Source organism: Microcaecilia unicolor, chromosome 1 (assembly GCF_901765095.1).
Source record: "Microcaecilia unicolor chromosome 1, aMicUni1.1, whole genome shotgun sequence".
NCBI classification, from domain to species: Eukaryota; Metazoa; Chordata; class Amphibia; order Gymnophiona; family Siphonopidae; genus Microcaecilia; species Microcaecilia unicolor.
In genome coordinates this window covers 464,182,555-464,197,373 of record NC_044031.1, presented here as the reverse complement: position 1 = coordinate 464,197,373, position 14,819 = coordinate 464,182,555, and the positions used below count along the sequence as shown (strand labels likewise).

Below are 14,819 nucleotides of genomic sequence, written 5' to 3'. Positions count from 1 at the left end.
GTTGCTTCCTATTTTCTTAATTTGGGGCCTTTTTCAATTCTTTGAAGGCCAATCTTTTGGGTGCAATGGCTTCTTTTACTTCACCTTTTAACCATGCTGGCTGACGTTTTCTCTTCTTTCCACTTTTGCAAATACGTGGAACGCATCTGGACTGGGCTTCCAAAATGGTATTTTTGAATAACGTCAACCCCTGATTTAGTGACCTAACCTTTGCAGGCAATCCTTTTATAGTTTCTTTTTAACCATTTTCCTCATTTTATTGTTGTTGTCCTTTCGAAAATTAAATGCAGCTACAGTAGCTTTCCTTTGCAGGTTCATCCCAGATAATAGCTCAAACTTGATCATCTTATGATCACTGTTTCCCAGGGGACCTAACACCGCCACCTCTCGCACTATGCCCTGCACGCCACCAAGGACCAAATCCAAAATGGCTCCCCCTCTCATCGGTTCCTGGACCAGTTGCTCCAAGAAACAGTCGTCTATTACATCTAGAAATTTTATATCCCTGGCACCCCCTGATGTAACATTTATCCAGTCAATAATTTATAGTATTGCCCAATTTGCCAGCTTTCCTAATCTCTGTAAACATTTCTTCATCCGACTGTTCGTTCTGACCCGGAAGACGGTAGTACAGCCCTATAAGACTACTTCGTCCTGTCACACATGGAATTTCTATCCATAATGATTCCATGCTGCTATCTGTGTCATGTGGAATGTTTATTTTATTTCACTCAATTCCCTCTTTAACATAAAGCGCAACCCCCCCCCCCCCCCTTCAATTTGATCCTCTCTATCATTACGATACAACTTGTACACTGTTAACACAGTGTCCCATTGATTGTCTTCTTTCCACCAAGTCTCTGAGATGCATATGATATCTACCTCATCATTTAGTGCTTATACTCTCATCTTATTTTTTAGGCTTCTAGCATATGTATACAGGCACTTCAAATTGTGTTTTTTCCTTGGATCTACTAACTGATTGAAGTTGAAGGGGATAATGTGCATCCTTTGCTCTGGTGAATCCTTCTCCACTGCCATTCCATTGTCAGCATATCTCAGGGCTGTCTTGGGACCTTTTTCTTCACTCTCTATACTTGTTCTCTTGGGTGCTCTGATCTCCTCCCATAGTATTATTATTTTTATGCTGATGACTCCCAGATCTACCTCTCCACAAAAACTTTCACCAGGAATCCAAGCCCAAGTCTCAGCCTGCTTGTCTGACATTGCTGCCTGGATGTTTCACCGCCATCTGAAACTGAACATGGCCAAGACTGAATTTATATGTCTATCTAAACCCACCTCTCCTCTTCCCCTTCTCTATTTCTGTGGTTAACACTCTTAACCCTCCCTATCTCGTCAGCTTGCAACCTTGGGGTCATCTTAGACTCCTCTCTCTGCACAAAACCAACAGACTGCTAAAACTTGTAATTTATTTCTCTGTATCACCAAAATTTGTCCCTTCCTTTCTGAACACACTACTAAAAACCTTATTCACACTCATCACTTCATGCTCATATTACTGCAACTTGCTTCTCAAAGGTCTCTCACTAAACAATCTCTCTCTCCCATCAATCTGTTCAAAATTCTGCTGCCCCACTTACCTTTTACCAGTGTCACTACACTCACAAAACCCCTCTGTTCAAGCCACTTCGTTGGTTCCCTATCCATTTCCATACACAGTTCAGCTCCTCGGTAAGTCGGCAAGAGAAGTTTGAAGAATGAATGCACTTGTATCTTTCCCTACACCTCTTTCCAGGAACTCCAATCATCTAGTAAGGAAAAATTAGGTACTTACCTTGGTAATTTTCTTTCCTTTAGTCACAGCAGATGAATCCATTAACTGATGGGTTATATCCGCCTACCAGCAGGTGGAGATAGAGAACACTGAAAATCCAGTGACCTTGGACAGCTAGCCCCTTCTGCCTTCAGTATATGAAACTTCCAAAGCACAGTGAGAAAGGTAAAATAACGTAAACTTTCCTCACAGTGAACAAACGCCCCAGAACCGGAGCAATAACCAAACAAAGGAGGGACGTTCTCAACCTCCTGCGATAGAACAGCATGTAGAAACTCTGAGAACTGATCATCAACTCCTCCCGATGAGATACAATATCTGCATGAAAGATTTGAACAACAAAAACAAAGTCAGACAGGGAGGGATCATGGATTCATCTGCTGTGACTAAAGGAAAGAAAATTACCAAGGTAAGAACCTAATTTTCCCTTCCTTGTCATCAACAGCAGATGAATCCATTAACTGATGGGATGTACAAAAGCACTCCCTAAGTAGGGTGGGAACAGGCAACTCCGCAAGCAAGCACTTGCGCTCCAAAATGCATGTCCTGATTCGCAGCAATATCCAGTCTGTAATGTCGTACAAACGAGAGCTGAGAAGCCCAAGTAGCCGCACGACAGATCTCTTGAAGAGTAAAGACACCCGTTTCAGCCCATGAGGAGGAAATCGCTCTCGTGGAATGCGCTTTAAACGCTTCAGGCGGAGACCGACCTGAAATCAGATATGCAGAAAAAATTACTTCCCTGAGCAAACGGGCTATAGTGGCCTAGGACGCCGAACATCCGTGTCGAGGACCTGTCAACAATACAAAAAGGTGATCAGAAGTCCTGAAGTCATTTGACATCTGTAAATACAGCAAAGGAGCCCTGTGGACATCCAAAAGACACAATTGCCCAAAGGGATCCGGAAGTCCTCCCTAGAAAAGGAAGGTAGAAAAATGGGCTGGTTCAGGTGAAACGCTGGAACCACCTTAGGCAGGAAGGCAGGCACTGCACATACCGTATCTCGGACTCCGAGCACTGTAGAAAAGGAGCCCGACAGGAAAGCGCCTGAAGCTCAGATACGCGTCTAGCCGATGTCATGGCCACCAAAAAGACTTTCTTGAAAGTCACATCCTTCTCAGAAGCTCGCAGAAGTGGCTCGAAAGGCTAACACTGAAGAGCCTTGAACACCAGCCCCAGATTTTAGGCCGGACACGGCGACCGCACAGGAGGACGGAGCCGAAGCGCCCCTCTGAGAAATCGGACAAAGTCCGAATGAGCAGCAAGGGACAAGTCAAGAGACTTTCCCTCGGAGGCATGCCAACGCTGCCACATGAACCCACAGGGAATTGTAAGCCAGGCCTTTTTGTAAGCCGTCCTGCAAAAAGTCCAGGACCGACGAGACTGTAGCCAGCGTGGGCATGACCACTTTTGAAATACACCACACCTCAAACTTGCGCCAGATCCGAGCATAAGCTGTGGAGGCCTGCAAGAGAGTGGAGATGACCTTGTTAGAGTAGCCCTTGACTCTCAATTGCGCTCTCTCAAGAGCCAGGCCGTAAGACCAAATCGGAAGGAATCCTCCATAGTGACTGGACTCTGAACCAACAGGTTCAGCACCAGAGACAAAGGAAGTGGAGATTCCACCAGCATCCGACGGAAATCCGCGTACCATGTACGCCTTGGCCAACCCGGAGTGATGAGAATCACCAATCCTTGGTGTAGTCAAATCCACAGGAGGACTCGCCCGATCAAGGGTCAAGGAGGGAACACATACTGGAGGCCTGAGGGCCAGGGTTGAGCCAGTGCATCCAACCCCGCCGAGCGAGGAACTCTCCTTCTGCGGAAAACGCGAGGGACTTTGGCATTTGCACCTGACGCCATTAGATCCAATCCGGGAGTCCCCCATTTGGCACAAATCTGAAGAAAAACTTCTTCTGCCAGTTCCCATTCCGCCGGGTCAATTTGATGCCTGCTGAGAAAATCGGCTTGCAGGTTGCTCAGACCTGCTATGAGAGCTGCGTACAGCAGATGCAAAAGGAGCTCGGCCCATTGGAAAATCTGAGCGGCCTCCGCAGGCAGGACCCTGCACAGAGTGCCGCCCTGGCGATTGATGTAGGCCACCGCTGTCGAGTTGTCTGACAGAACTTGAACAAGAAGCCCCTCCAGAGTCTTGTGGAAGGCTAGAAGAGCCTGGAATATCGCTCTTAGTTCCCAGCAATTGATGGACCACCCCACTTCCACGGGTGTCCACTGACCCTAAGCATAGCTTCCCTGTAAATGAGCTCCCCAGCCCGAAAGGCTGGCATCCGTTATCACCAGGTACCAAGAAGGAAGCACGAGCGGCCTTCCCAGTCGCAGCCTCCAGTCGGAGAGTCACCAATCCATACTGTGCCGGTCCGCAGGGAGCCACGTTAGTCTGCATTGGAATTCCTGAAAAATCGGAGACTATGCTGGAGCAGAGCAATCTGCAGCGGCCTCAAATTAGCTCTCACCCAGGGAACCACCTTCATGGTGGCCATCATCGACCCCAGGAGCTGAAGAAAGTCCCAAGCTCAAGGGCGAGGCATCCGCAGGAGCAGACGGACCTGATTCTGAAGCTTGCATCGCCTGTGGTCGGGAAGGAAGACAAACCCCGAGGCTGTGTCGAACCGGACCCCCAAATACTCAAGAGAGTGAGAGGGGTTCAGGGACTTTTGGGCAAATTGATCATCCAGCCCAGAGTCTGAAGAACCGTTATCACTCTGATCATGGCGAGACGACTCATCTGCCGAATCCGCCCTGATGAGCCAGTCGTCGAGATACAGGTGAACTCTGACACCCTCTCGCCTGAGAAAGGCAGCTACCACCACCATCACCTTGGAAAAGGCACGGGGAGCTGTGGCTAGGCCAAAAGGCAATGCCCGAAACTGGAAAAGTTGGCCCAAAACCGCAAACCGGAGAAACCGCTGATGCGGCGGCCAAATAGGCATTTGCAAATATGCTTCCTTGAGGTCCAGAGACATTAGAAACTCTCCTGGCTCTACCGCCGAAACGACGGAGCGCAGGGTTTCCATGTGAAAGTGTTGCACTCTTAGGGCCTCGTTGACTCTTCGTAAGTCAAGGACCGGTCTGAAAGACCTGCCTTTTCGAGGGGCCACAAAATAAATAGAGTAGCGACCGCAGCCACGTTCGGCAGGAGGCACCGGAACAACTGCTCCAAGGTGCAGCAAGACTTGCAAGGTCTCCTGTACCGCCGCCCGTTAGACGGCAGTGCTGCATCAGGACTCCATAAAAGCATCTCTCACCGGGACACCGAATTCCAATCGGTAGCCTTCTCTGATCAGGTCCAGGACCCACTGATCCGAAGAAGTCTTGGTCCACTCCTCGAAGAAGAGGAAAAGACAACCCCTTACTGCAGGAATCAACGAGCGGACCGGCGTCCCGTCAATGTGGAGGACGCCCACAAATTCCTGACCGTTGGTCGGCCGCTGCAGAACGCTTGTCCGAGCGACAGGAGTTCCTCTGCTGAAAACGAGCACATTGAGAAAACCCAGCAGAGCGCCCCGGGCTGCGCGCTTCATGGAAACGTGGCCTGGAAGAGGAGGGAAAGCAGAGCTTTTGGAAGAAGGCCGCGGCTTATCCTCAGGTAACCGCTGGGACTTAGAGGCCCCTAGGTCTTAAACAATCTACTCCAATTCCACTCCAACAGAAGGCTCCGACAGGGAAACCTCATCAGCCTCTGCTTATAGGCCATGTCAGCCGCCCAATGCCGCAGCCAAAGAAGGCGGCGGGCAGCAACCACCACAGAGAGCTGCTTAGCCGAAGCTCTGACCAGATCATAAAGGGCATCATCCAAAAAGACAGGGCAGACTCCATATGTGGGCCAACCCCAGAGAGGGAACCCGCACCATCCTCAGGCATAACACCCGCCTGCTGTAACCAGGAAAGTCAGGCACAGACTGCACAGGCGCTGCAAATTGCCGCCCTTAAGAAAGGCCAGAGACTTCAAAGGACCGCTTCAACGCGGATTCTAGCTGCCGGTCCTGCATATCTTTCAAAGCGACCCCTCCCTCCACCGGGAGAGCGGTATTTTTAGTCATGGCCATGACCAACACATCCATTTTAGGCATCCCCAAAGGGGTCAAGTAATCCTAACTCAGAGGATAAAGCTGACCCATAGCCCTGGCAACCTTCAAAGGCCCATCAGGGTCAGACCATTGAGCAGAAATAAGCTCTTAGATGGAGTTATGCATAGGAAAAGTCTGAGAAGGCTTCTTAGTACTAGCCATCCTAGGATTAACAGAGGAGGCATCGCCCTCGGCCGATCTTCAATAGAAAGGGCCTGCAAGGCATCAGACTATAAGCGCTGGCAGCTCGTCGCGGTGGAAAATCTGTACCGCTTTAGGATCATCCAAATCCTGTGGCAAACAGGGACCCTCATCTGGATCATCCGTCCATGAGGACCACAAGACTCCTCAGACTCCCCACAGCCTGACCACGGGGGGGGGGGGGGGGGGGGGGGGGGGGGGGGGAGGAGAGGTGCCACCCTCAGACGAGGAATTTATCCGTCTACGTTTAGCGTCAGTCCAACGCTCGGGGAAGGCGGAAACTCAGCAACCAACACTGGACTATCAAAACCTGGAGGGAATCCAGTCCGCAACGTAGTGTCAGATGCCTCCAGCAGAGTCCATTTTAACATAAAGGCCTTATGCATCAGCAGCACAAATTCAGGGGAGAAAAATTCACCCTGGCCCTCCGCCCCTGAATTAGGAGAAGCGGAGGAAAGAGCTCCTCTAGCAGCCTCTGAATGAGGCATCCCCCTGCACTCAGACTCCTCCGCAACCGCGAGGGTCGAGACACACGGCGCTTCCAAAATGGCACCCGCTGCCAGCTCCATCGAGCGGGAAGAATCACCGCTCGGCATGCCCGTACTAGCACGAGCGTCTAAGGAGCACGTACTGCAAAGATCCGCTGCTGACCTGCGGTTACCACAGCGAGAGCAGCGCTCAATGCCTTTAGCAACCATCGCCCACCTGGATGGAAATATAGAAATAAAATGGTGGCTTCACACCAAAACTTACCCCGCACAGAACGCTGTCCGCGGGAACCTCCCCGGAGTAGCTGGGCACCACTCTCACCTCAGAAGACTGAGTCAACGAGCTCCGGTCAAGCTGCACTGAACCAGAATCTCTGGAGAAAGCCTCAGAACAGCAACGCTGTAAGCACGCCCTTTTTTTTTTTTTTATACTGTGAGGAAAGTTGGAGGCAGGCAGCAACAGAGGGACTCCAGGAGGAGGGGGAATGGGGAAAGGCAGGAACAGGGAACAAAAAAGTATGCCTTCAAAGTGGGCACCACCAGCCACAACACCCCCGCTCTACTGGCAAAGCACAGGAGCCACCCCAGGCAGAAATCCAGGAGCTGATCAAGCGACGTCCACACCTGCTGGGAGATAGATATACTGAAGGCAGAAGGGGCTAGCCGTCCAAGGTCACTGTGGTTTTTCAGTGTTCTCTATCTCCACCTGCTGGTAGGCGGATATAACCCATCAGTTAATGGATTCATCTGCTGTTGATGACAAGGAAGTCACCCTTATATCTACCCTTCTCTTCCACTACCAAGTCCAGACTCTGTTCCTTTTTATCTTGCTGTGCTATATATGCCTGGAAGAGACTTCCTTAGTTGGTATGTCATGCTCTCTTTCTGTCCCTATTCAAACTAGGTTAAAAATCCACCTTTTTGAAGCTGCTTTTAACTATTAACCCTGTATTCACCTGTTCAGTACCCATGTTAGTTTTAATCATTCCCACAATAAAAACTCCCTAATCCCTTGTCACGTTTGTCTTGATAGATTGTAAGCTCTGTTGAGCAGGGCGTGTCTCTTATGTTTTTATGTACAGCGCTGCATACATCTAGTAGCACTATGTAAATAAGTAGCAGTGGTAATAGTAGACCATGCATGACGGGGCAAACCACAAGAACAACAACCAATTTGCATAAGAGAAAAAGTGTTCACTTGCAGTCAGATTTACTAGGGATTTTGTTCCGTAACAAAAAATTACAAGTAAATGTTACCTTAATATTTCAAACTTATGTAAAAGAATTAACTAGGCAAAATGCATTATCGTGCAACCAAAATACGCACAAGTTGGTTCACAGCAGGGCAACAGAACAGCAAGGCCTATGGACATCCCTTAGAAACAGAGAGTTTGTGTGCTTCATGAACATACCCAAGTCTCAATGGAGGGTCTGATAAGAGAAATGCAACAGGCAGTAACAGGTATACAAAAATCAATGGCGGGGGGGGGGGGGGGGGGGGCACAGGCTCCGAGAAGGCTCTCTTCCTGCCAAGGGATTCTTAATTGTTTGCTGCTGCCTTTGGCAGAAGAACTGCAGTAGTGATGATGGGGAAAAAATGGTATATGATTAAAGTATAGAATATTTTTCCTCAGACAAAACTGAGACAACTATAGAGTGCAGAAAGGCCTACTTACTTTTCTTTTCCTTCTTCTTGAATTTTCCTTTCTTCTTTCCATGTTCTTTCTCATCATCAGACACTATATCTGGAGGATCATGTAGGATATCATGGGGAGGGGAAGGCTCACCAGTCCGATACAACCCAGGGAATTTTGTAGGGCTGATTTCTTCTGAGCTTGGAGTGCGAGCAAGAGATCCACTGTGCTCCACCCTGCGGTGCTCGCCAGGGCTGCTGGTGGGAGGCAAAAAGCACTCTGTCATCCTGACTCCACACTAAAGTCAGGCTGTCCTTTGTTACCTGTCCATTATACCTGCAACAGAAAGAGAAGGCAGTCTTTGAAGAGATTTAACGCATTCAAGGAACAAGTCAGTTGCTTTCAGAAGAAAGATCTATTTCTCCCTCCCGCTTAATAATTGAGAAACCTTATTAAACCAAATGCCAATGAAACACCTTTTGCCAGCATTTTGTAAGAAACTACTCCAATAGTGTGAAGAATTCATCAGTGAATCAGCGCTCATTACACCTACACAAGGACCAATTAAACACTTTCCTAGATGCCACCTCCCCCTCACGCTTCCTGAAAACATGAGCTTTCGCATATAAACAGCACATGAAACTTGATAGGAGAGAAGGAAATTGAACAAGGTACACATCCATTCAAAGCCAGGCCAGCTTTGAAGAAAAGCAGCTGCACATTAAACACACAAGCTCTGTTCTATTAAGCATTCAACATCTTATCAAAATCATACAAAGTTTGTGGGGGAATGCCAACTCTGCATCAGAAAAGACAAACATAAGTATGTAAGTATTGCCATACTAGGAAAGACCAAAGGTCCATCAAGCCCAGTATCCTCTTTTCAACAGTGGCCAATCCAGGTCACAAATACCTGGCAAGATCTCAAAAAAGTACAAAACATTCTATACTGCTTATCCCAGAAATAGTGGATTTTCCCCAAGTCCATTTAATGGTCTATGGACTTTTTCTTTAGGAAGCCATCCAAACTTTTTTAAAACTCCACTAAGCTAACCGCCTTTATCACATTCTCTCGCAACGAATTCCAGAGTTTAATTACACGTTGTGAAGAAAAATTTTCTATGATTCATTTTAAATTTACTACATTGTAGCTTCATCGCATGCCCCCTGGTCCTAGTATTTCTGGAAAGCGTGAACAGACGCTTCACATCTAACCATTCCATTCCACTCATTATTTTATAGACCTCTTATCATATCTCCCCTTAGCCGCCTTTTCTCCAAGCTGAAGAGCCCTAGACGCTTTAGCCTTTCCTCATAGGGAAGTCGTCCCATCCCCTTTATCATTTTCGTCGCCCTTCTCTGTACCTTTTCTAATCCCACTATATCTTTTTTGAGGTGAGGCTACCAGAATTTAACACAATATTTGAGGTGCGGTCGCACCATGGAGCGATACAAAGGCATTATAACATCCTCATTTTTGTTTTCCATTCCTTTCCTAATAATACCTATTTGCTTTCTTAGCCACAGCAGCACACTGAGCAGAAGGTTTCAACGTATCATCAACGACGACACCTAGATCCCTTTCTTGGTTGGTCTGTGACTCCTAACGTAGCTATAATTCACAGGTTCCTCTTTCCCCCATGCATCACTTTGCACTTGCTCACATTAAACGTCATTTAGACGCCCAGGAGATGCCCAGTGCCAAAATGAAAAACCAACACAATGGGAAACAAACCAATCAGAATTAAAACATGGAGCTGCACATCTCCACATAAAACAGTTATAGAATATTGTAGCTAGGACTTCAATTCTTAGGTGCTCATAAATTATAAATTTCAGTGTTTATTTTCCAGCTAATTAAGAGTACAATAAAATCAGTGTTAGATTCCAACAGAAAAGACATCCAGCAATGGTGCCTGTGCTATGAAAAAAAACAAAAACAAATGGCCAGCTGAAGAGTCATCAGTACAGAAAAGGCAGAAACACCAAATTGAAGATTCAAGGAAAGAAAGAAGTGGGTGAAAGAGCATTAGGGGAAGTGAGGTTTTTCTAGTTTTTATGCAATGAACACCTATTTTACTTTTTTGCTTTGGGAGGGAGGGAGAGAGGGTTATCAGTGTTTAATAAAATCTGTAGCCCTAACTATAGGCCACAAAATTATTAGATCATTCTTTCTTCAAGAACCAATAATAAAACATCCAAAACAGCACAACAGTTGATAGAGGGCTTCTTTTACAAAGCCACGGTAGTAATTACCACGTGCCAAATGCAACAAAGGAATTGAATGGGCTTCGTCGCATTTGGCATGCCACTAATCAGTACTATGGCTTTGTAAAAGGAGCCTATAAACTTTTATTTTTTTAAATTTTTTCATATTGATAATCCACCCTTTCACCAATAGTATCAGGCAGCTTACAATAAAAAATAAAAAAAAAAGTCACATGTATGTAACCTGCATCATTTAGGAAAATTTGAAGGGACCTTCAGTTTCAGTTTTTTTATTGAATTTTAATTTTTCCCAGAAATTTCTGACACTAATCAAAAGGAGAGAAACATCAAAGAAAAAATAATTCACCATTTTTCCAGGCAAACAGACTACATTTTGGTGGACAGAAGCCAGAACAAAGCAAAACTGTACGCAAAGCAGATTAGGATCCCTGGAATAAGGATTCCAGAAGTTGTATGTAAAAGGACAACAATTTTTCAAAATCACTGTCAGGGCTAAACGAACATTTTAATTACCTCTTCCTCCAGCATGTCTCCTTGTACTTCCTCCTTTTCCCCTATCTCCTTCTACTCTGCCATCTTTTATCGGTCCTTCACATTTTCCAACATTTCCCTTATTTCCACCTTCCCTCTTTCCCCCAGCATTATTCCTCTCACCTAGTAGTATATTTCTTCCTTCTCTCTATCCCCAGCATGTCTTTTTTTTTCTACACCCTTCCCTGTATCCTCTTCCCACTCTTCCCCTCCTCCCGGTTTAACCAGTTTCTTCTGCCTTCCTCCTCACTGATGGCTTGATTCCTCTCAAGCAGCAGCTCTGGCCTCTCCAGAGTGGTTTCAATAGCAACTACAACTTTGGCAAAGAATCCAGCTTCCTTCCTCCAGCTGCCACTTCCTTTTCCTCTGCAATGCAGGCATGTGATAATAGCTGCAGCAGACACATACCTGTCCTATTTTTTTTTTTTTTTGCATGTAGAGTCCATGTCCATTTTCTATGCATTTCCCACTATTGGTTTGCTGGGGAAGGAGATATTGAAAAACATCATGGGCTTACAGCTATTTATTTTGAAACTAGGAGACAGCTACAGCCACCTACATTTCCCGTATTCTGGAGGCTGAAGAAAGGTTACCATGCCATTTTCTAACTTTACTTCAGCCCAAGTGAGCTTGCTATGTCCAGAGTGTGGAGCCCCTCTGGCTGATGTCATTGTTTTTGGCTGGGAATAGTTTCAAAAGTCAACAGACTACTGAATTTTCAGAAATGCTGCCAAGAGACTGGGAAAGGCTTCATCAGCCTTCAAGTAAGATTACATTACATTATGGCTTATTACTCACATATACCAAAAGTTTAAAGCGGGACACAGAAAAAGAAGCCAAAGCATACTCTGGGAACTACATTAAGTACACCAAATCAAGTCATGAAAATTACAAGTTTACAAATTTCCAGAATAATAAAAAAAAAAGTTATCTCCTAAAAAGGAGATAATCACTTCCAGTTTCTATAAGATTAACAAGTTAATTCCATATTAAAGCTGCCTGACAGATCAGAGAAGACTGAAGCATTTTCAATGAGGCAGACATTAGGAAAACTAAGTACTATTCAGTGGCTGGAAAAAAAAAACCAGAAAAACAGGCCACAATGGCAGGCATTTTCTCCTGAAAACATTTAAAAATTAGTTTTCCATTACCAAGCACTGAAATCTGTCTACTGATTCAGCCTTTTTGGAATTCTGAAACTGTTTCTTGAGTGGGTTAACTCTTCCTAACTTTGGGTAAAAAGGAAGAAATGGATTCAGACTATGCCAAATAAGGCCAGGCCTGCAGCACAGCTTGTGCAGATATCTGTTCAAGGATTATTAAATGTCTTTTACTGCACAACTGGGATCAGGCCAAGAGTTTGGTGGAGGACCAAATTAAAGGGCCCTTTACAAAGCAGTGTTAAGCACTAAAGCATGCTTACCACAGGTTAAAATGCACTACCAAGGGGAGTGCTCAGACAACCCACAGTAATTTTTGTACGTGTGTGAGTGCTATCTACATGTTAAAAAATAGAAATCATTTTTAGCGCTGGGGGTGTGTTTGGGGGCAGAAAGTGGGCATGACTATGCTAATCTGTTAGCACAAGGGCACTGCCGCACACTGATTAGTGCAGGATTGGCATGAGCCCTTTACTGCCTACAAAATAGGTGTCAGTAAATGCTTACGCGATAATGTGAAAATTAGCATGTAGCCATTATTGTAGAAATACAAAATTCGACCATTTACAGGCAGCGCTAAAAGTGGTCTCAGCGTGCAGGAAAGACCCATGCTGGGGATTGTGCAGGCCACTTTTTAGCACTGCTTAGAATAAGGGCCACTAAATGAGTCCCAATGACCATACTTCATTTCTGTAAATGTAAGAAAATAAATATCAAAGTTACAACTTTTTTTTTTAATCTGCCTTGCCAATCAGATTATATTTTTGGAACAGAAGCAGGTTCCAAATAAGGCTGTGGCTGATGTGGGCACTGAAGGCTGATTATTATCTGTGAGAACAAAGGATCATGAACTTGATATACCACATCTCTGTGGTACAACCAAAGCAGTTTACATTATTATATACAGATAGTGTCTCTGCCTCTACTGGGCTTACAATCTAAGGTTTTTGGAGGTTTTTATACAGAGGCCATAGAGGATTAAGGGGCACTTTACTAAGCTGCAGTAAAAAGTGGCCTTTGCATGCCCATATGTGGGTTTTCCCCATGCACTAAGGCCATTTTTACCATAGCAGTAAAAATGGCCTCTTTGTATTTTTTTTGTTTTATTGTCTACACACTAATGTTGCCATTAAACATATTAGTGTGTGAACACTTACCACCACCCATTTTGTAGAACGGAAAGGCTCACATGGTATCTGTGCGCTAACCAGTTAGCGTGCACTAATGCGGCTCTGCTAACTGGATAGGGCAGGAACACCCACTCTCCACCCCCAAACATACCCTCTCCCAAAAAGAATTGTTACAGTCATAGACGGTCGGTAGCCCAACTGTTTGGGGAGGCTAAAGGGGGCGGAGCTTACGGCAGCGACGTCAATGAAGGAAAAGACTACAGGCTCGCCGCCAGCTTCTCCCTGCACACAGTGTCCCGCTCTCGCGGAAACAGGAAATGCATCACCGCAGAAGGCAGGACACTGTGTGCAAAGAGAAGGGAGAAGAAGCTGGCGGCGAGCCTGTAGTCTTTTTCCTCATTGACGTCGCTGCCACGGAAATAAAAGATCAAAATGCGCGGGGTGGGCTACATCACAAGCGGAAGTCCACGATTGGGCTGGGAGGCTTAGCCTCCCCAAGCCTCTTATACGGGGGCGCCTATGGTTACAGTGCAGTTAGCACACACAGATTTAGCGGATACCACAGGATCATGTCCCACAGTACGCTATTTTAAGCTACATTAGACACACGTTAGTACCTAATGCAGCTTAGTAAAGGGGCTCCTAAGAGACTTGACCAGGATCACAAAGAGCCACAGTGGGACTCAAACCCAGTTCTCAACCCAGTGCGCTAACCATTAGGCTAATCCGAGTGCATGATTTTTTTTTTCCTTTCCTTTGTAAATGCAATTCTCAAAGATTCCAAGACAAACGCATTCGGCTTCCCTCCCACTCACAGAGCACCCTTCCTCACACGCATTAGGGACCCGGTCTCCCCTGCCCGTTGTCTGCCATCTCTCATTCCCTCTTCCGCTCCACTCCTTGTCAGCGATCCAATACCGCTCCCTCAAACCCCCCACCATCAAACTCATTCCAGAGATTGCTTACCAACAATCCCGCAGCTTTCCTTCTTCGCTGCCCCGTCCCTATTAAACAACTGCTCTGTTCCTGAGGCGTCCCGCCTTTCCGGAAACAGGAAGTTGCAACGGAGAAGGAAAGCGAAGGACGTTTAATGATAGGATATGGCATAAAATCTATCTCGTCTATCATCTGGGCTCAAGGAGGTTTAATAGGCATGCGATGAAGTGACGTCAGAAAGCTGAAACCAATTAGGGCAATGTAAGTTTCCCCTTCCCAGCGCAGCCGTCATCCTCGTTCACTCAAAACAAAGCAAGCAAACCTAAGAGCTGCTGCATCCACCTTGTCGTTCTTTATTGTTAGTAGCATTTTTATTTAATATCACTTATAGTTTCAAACATGGCAGCTTGTGCAGCATACGAGAGTAGTCATTTCTTATCAATCTTAATCAGTGGTCAGTTGGAGGGGCTGGTTACAAGGACACCCTAGCACATGTTTTATTCGTGCAGAGATTTTTTTTTCTCCTGGTAATGGGCCGCTAAAACAGACATAATGAGAATCAAGTGCTCAACATTCCGAGTTTCTATCTATTTATTTATATGACATTCATATCCTTATTAGGT

At 46.0% G+C, this 14,819-nt stretch overlaps 1 protein-coding gene across 2 annotated transcripts in view; it reads right to left on the bottom strand.

Annotated features, from left to right (window-relative positions):
* Positions 1 to 14,341, bottom strand: part of RALBP1 (ralA binding protein 1) — a 98,466-nt gene extending 84,125 nt beyond the window's left edge. Inside the window, exons 1-2 of one of the 2 annotated variants that reach the window (XM_030213394.1) lie at positions 14,227 to 14,341; positions 8,253 to 8,546 (exon numbers count right to left, since the gene is read on the bottom strand). In XM_030213394.1, coding sequence (XP_030069254.1) covers positions 8,253 to 8,496 — 244 coding nt within the window. In that variant the 5' untranslated portion in view covers positions 8,497 to 8,546; positions 14,227 to 14,341. The remainder of the gene's footprint in view (positions 1 to 8,252; positions 8,547 to 14,226) is intronic. The other variant, XM_030213391.1, reaches the window with a different exon arrangement.
* Positions 14,342 to 14,819: the final 478 nt, after the last annotated feature.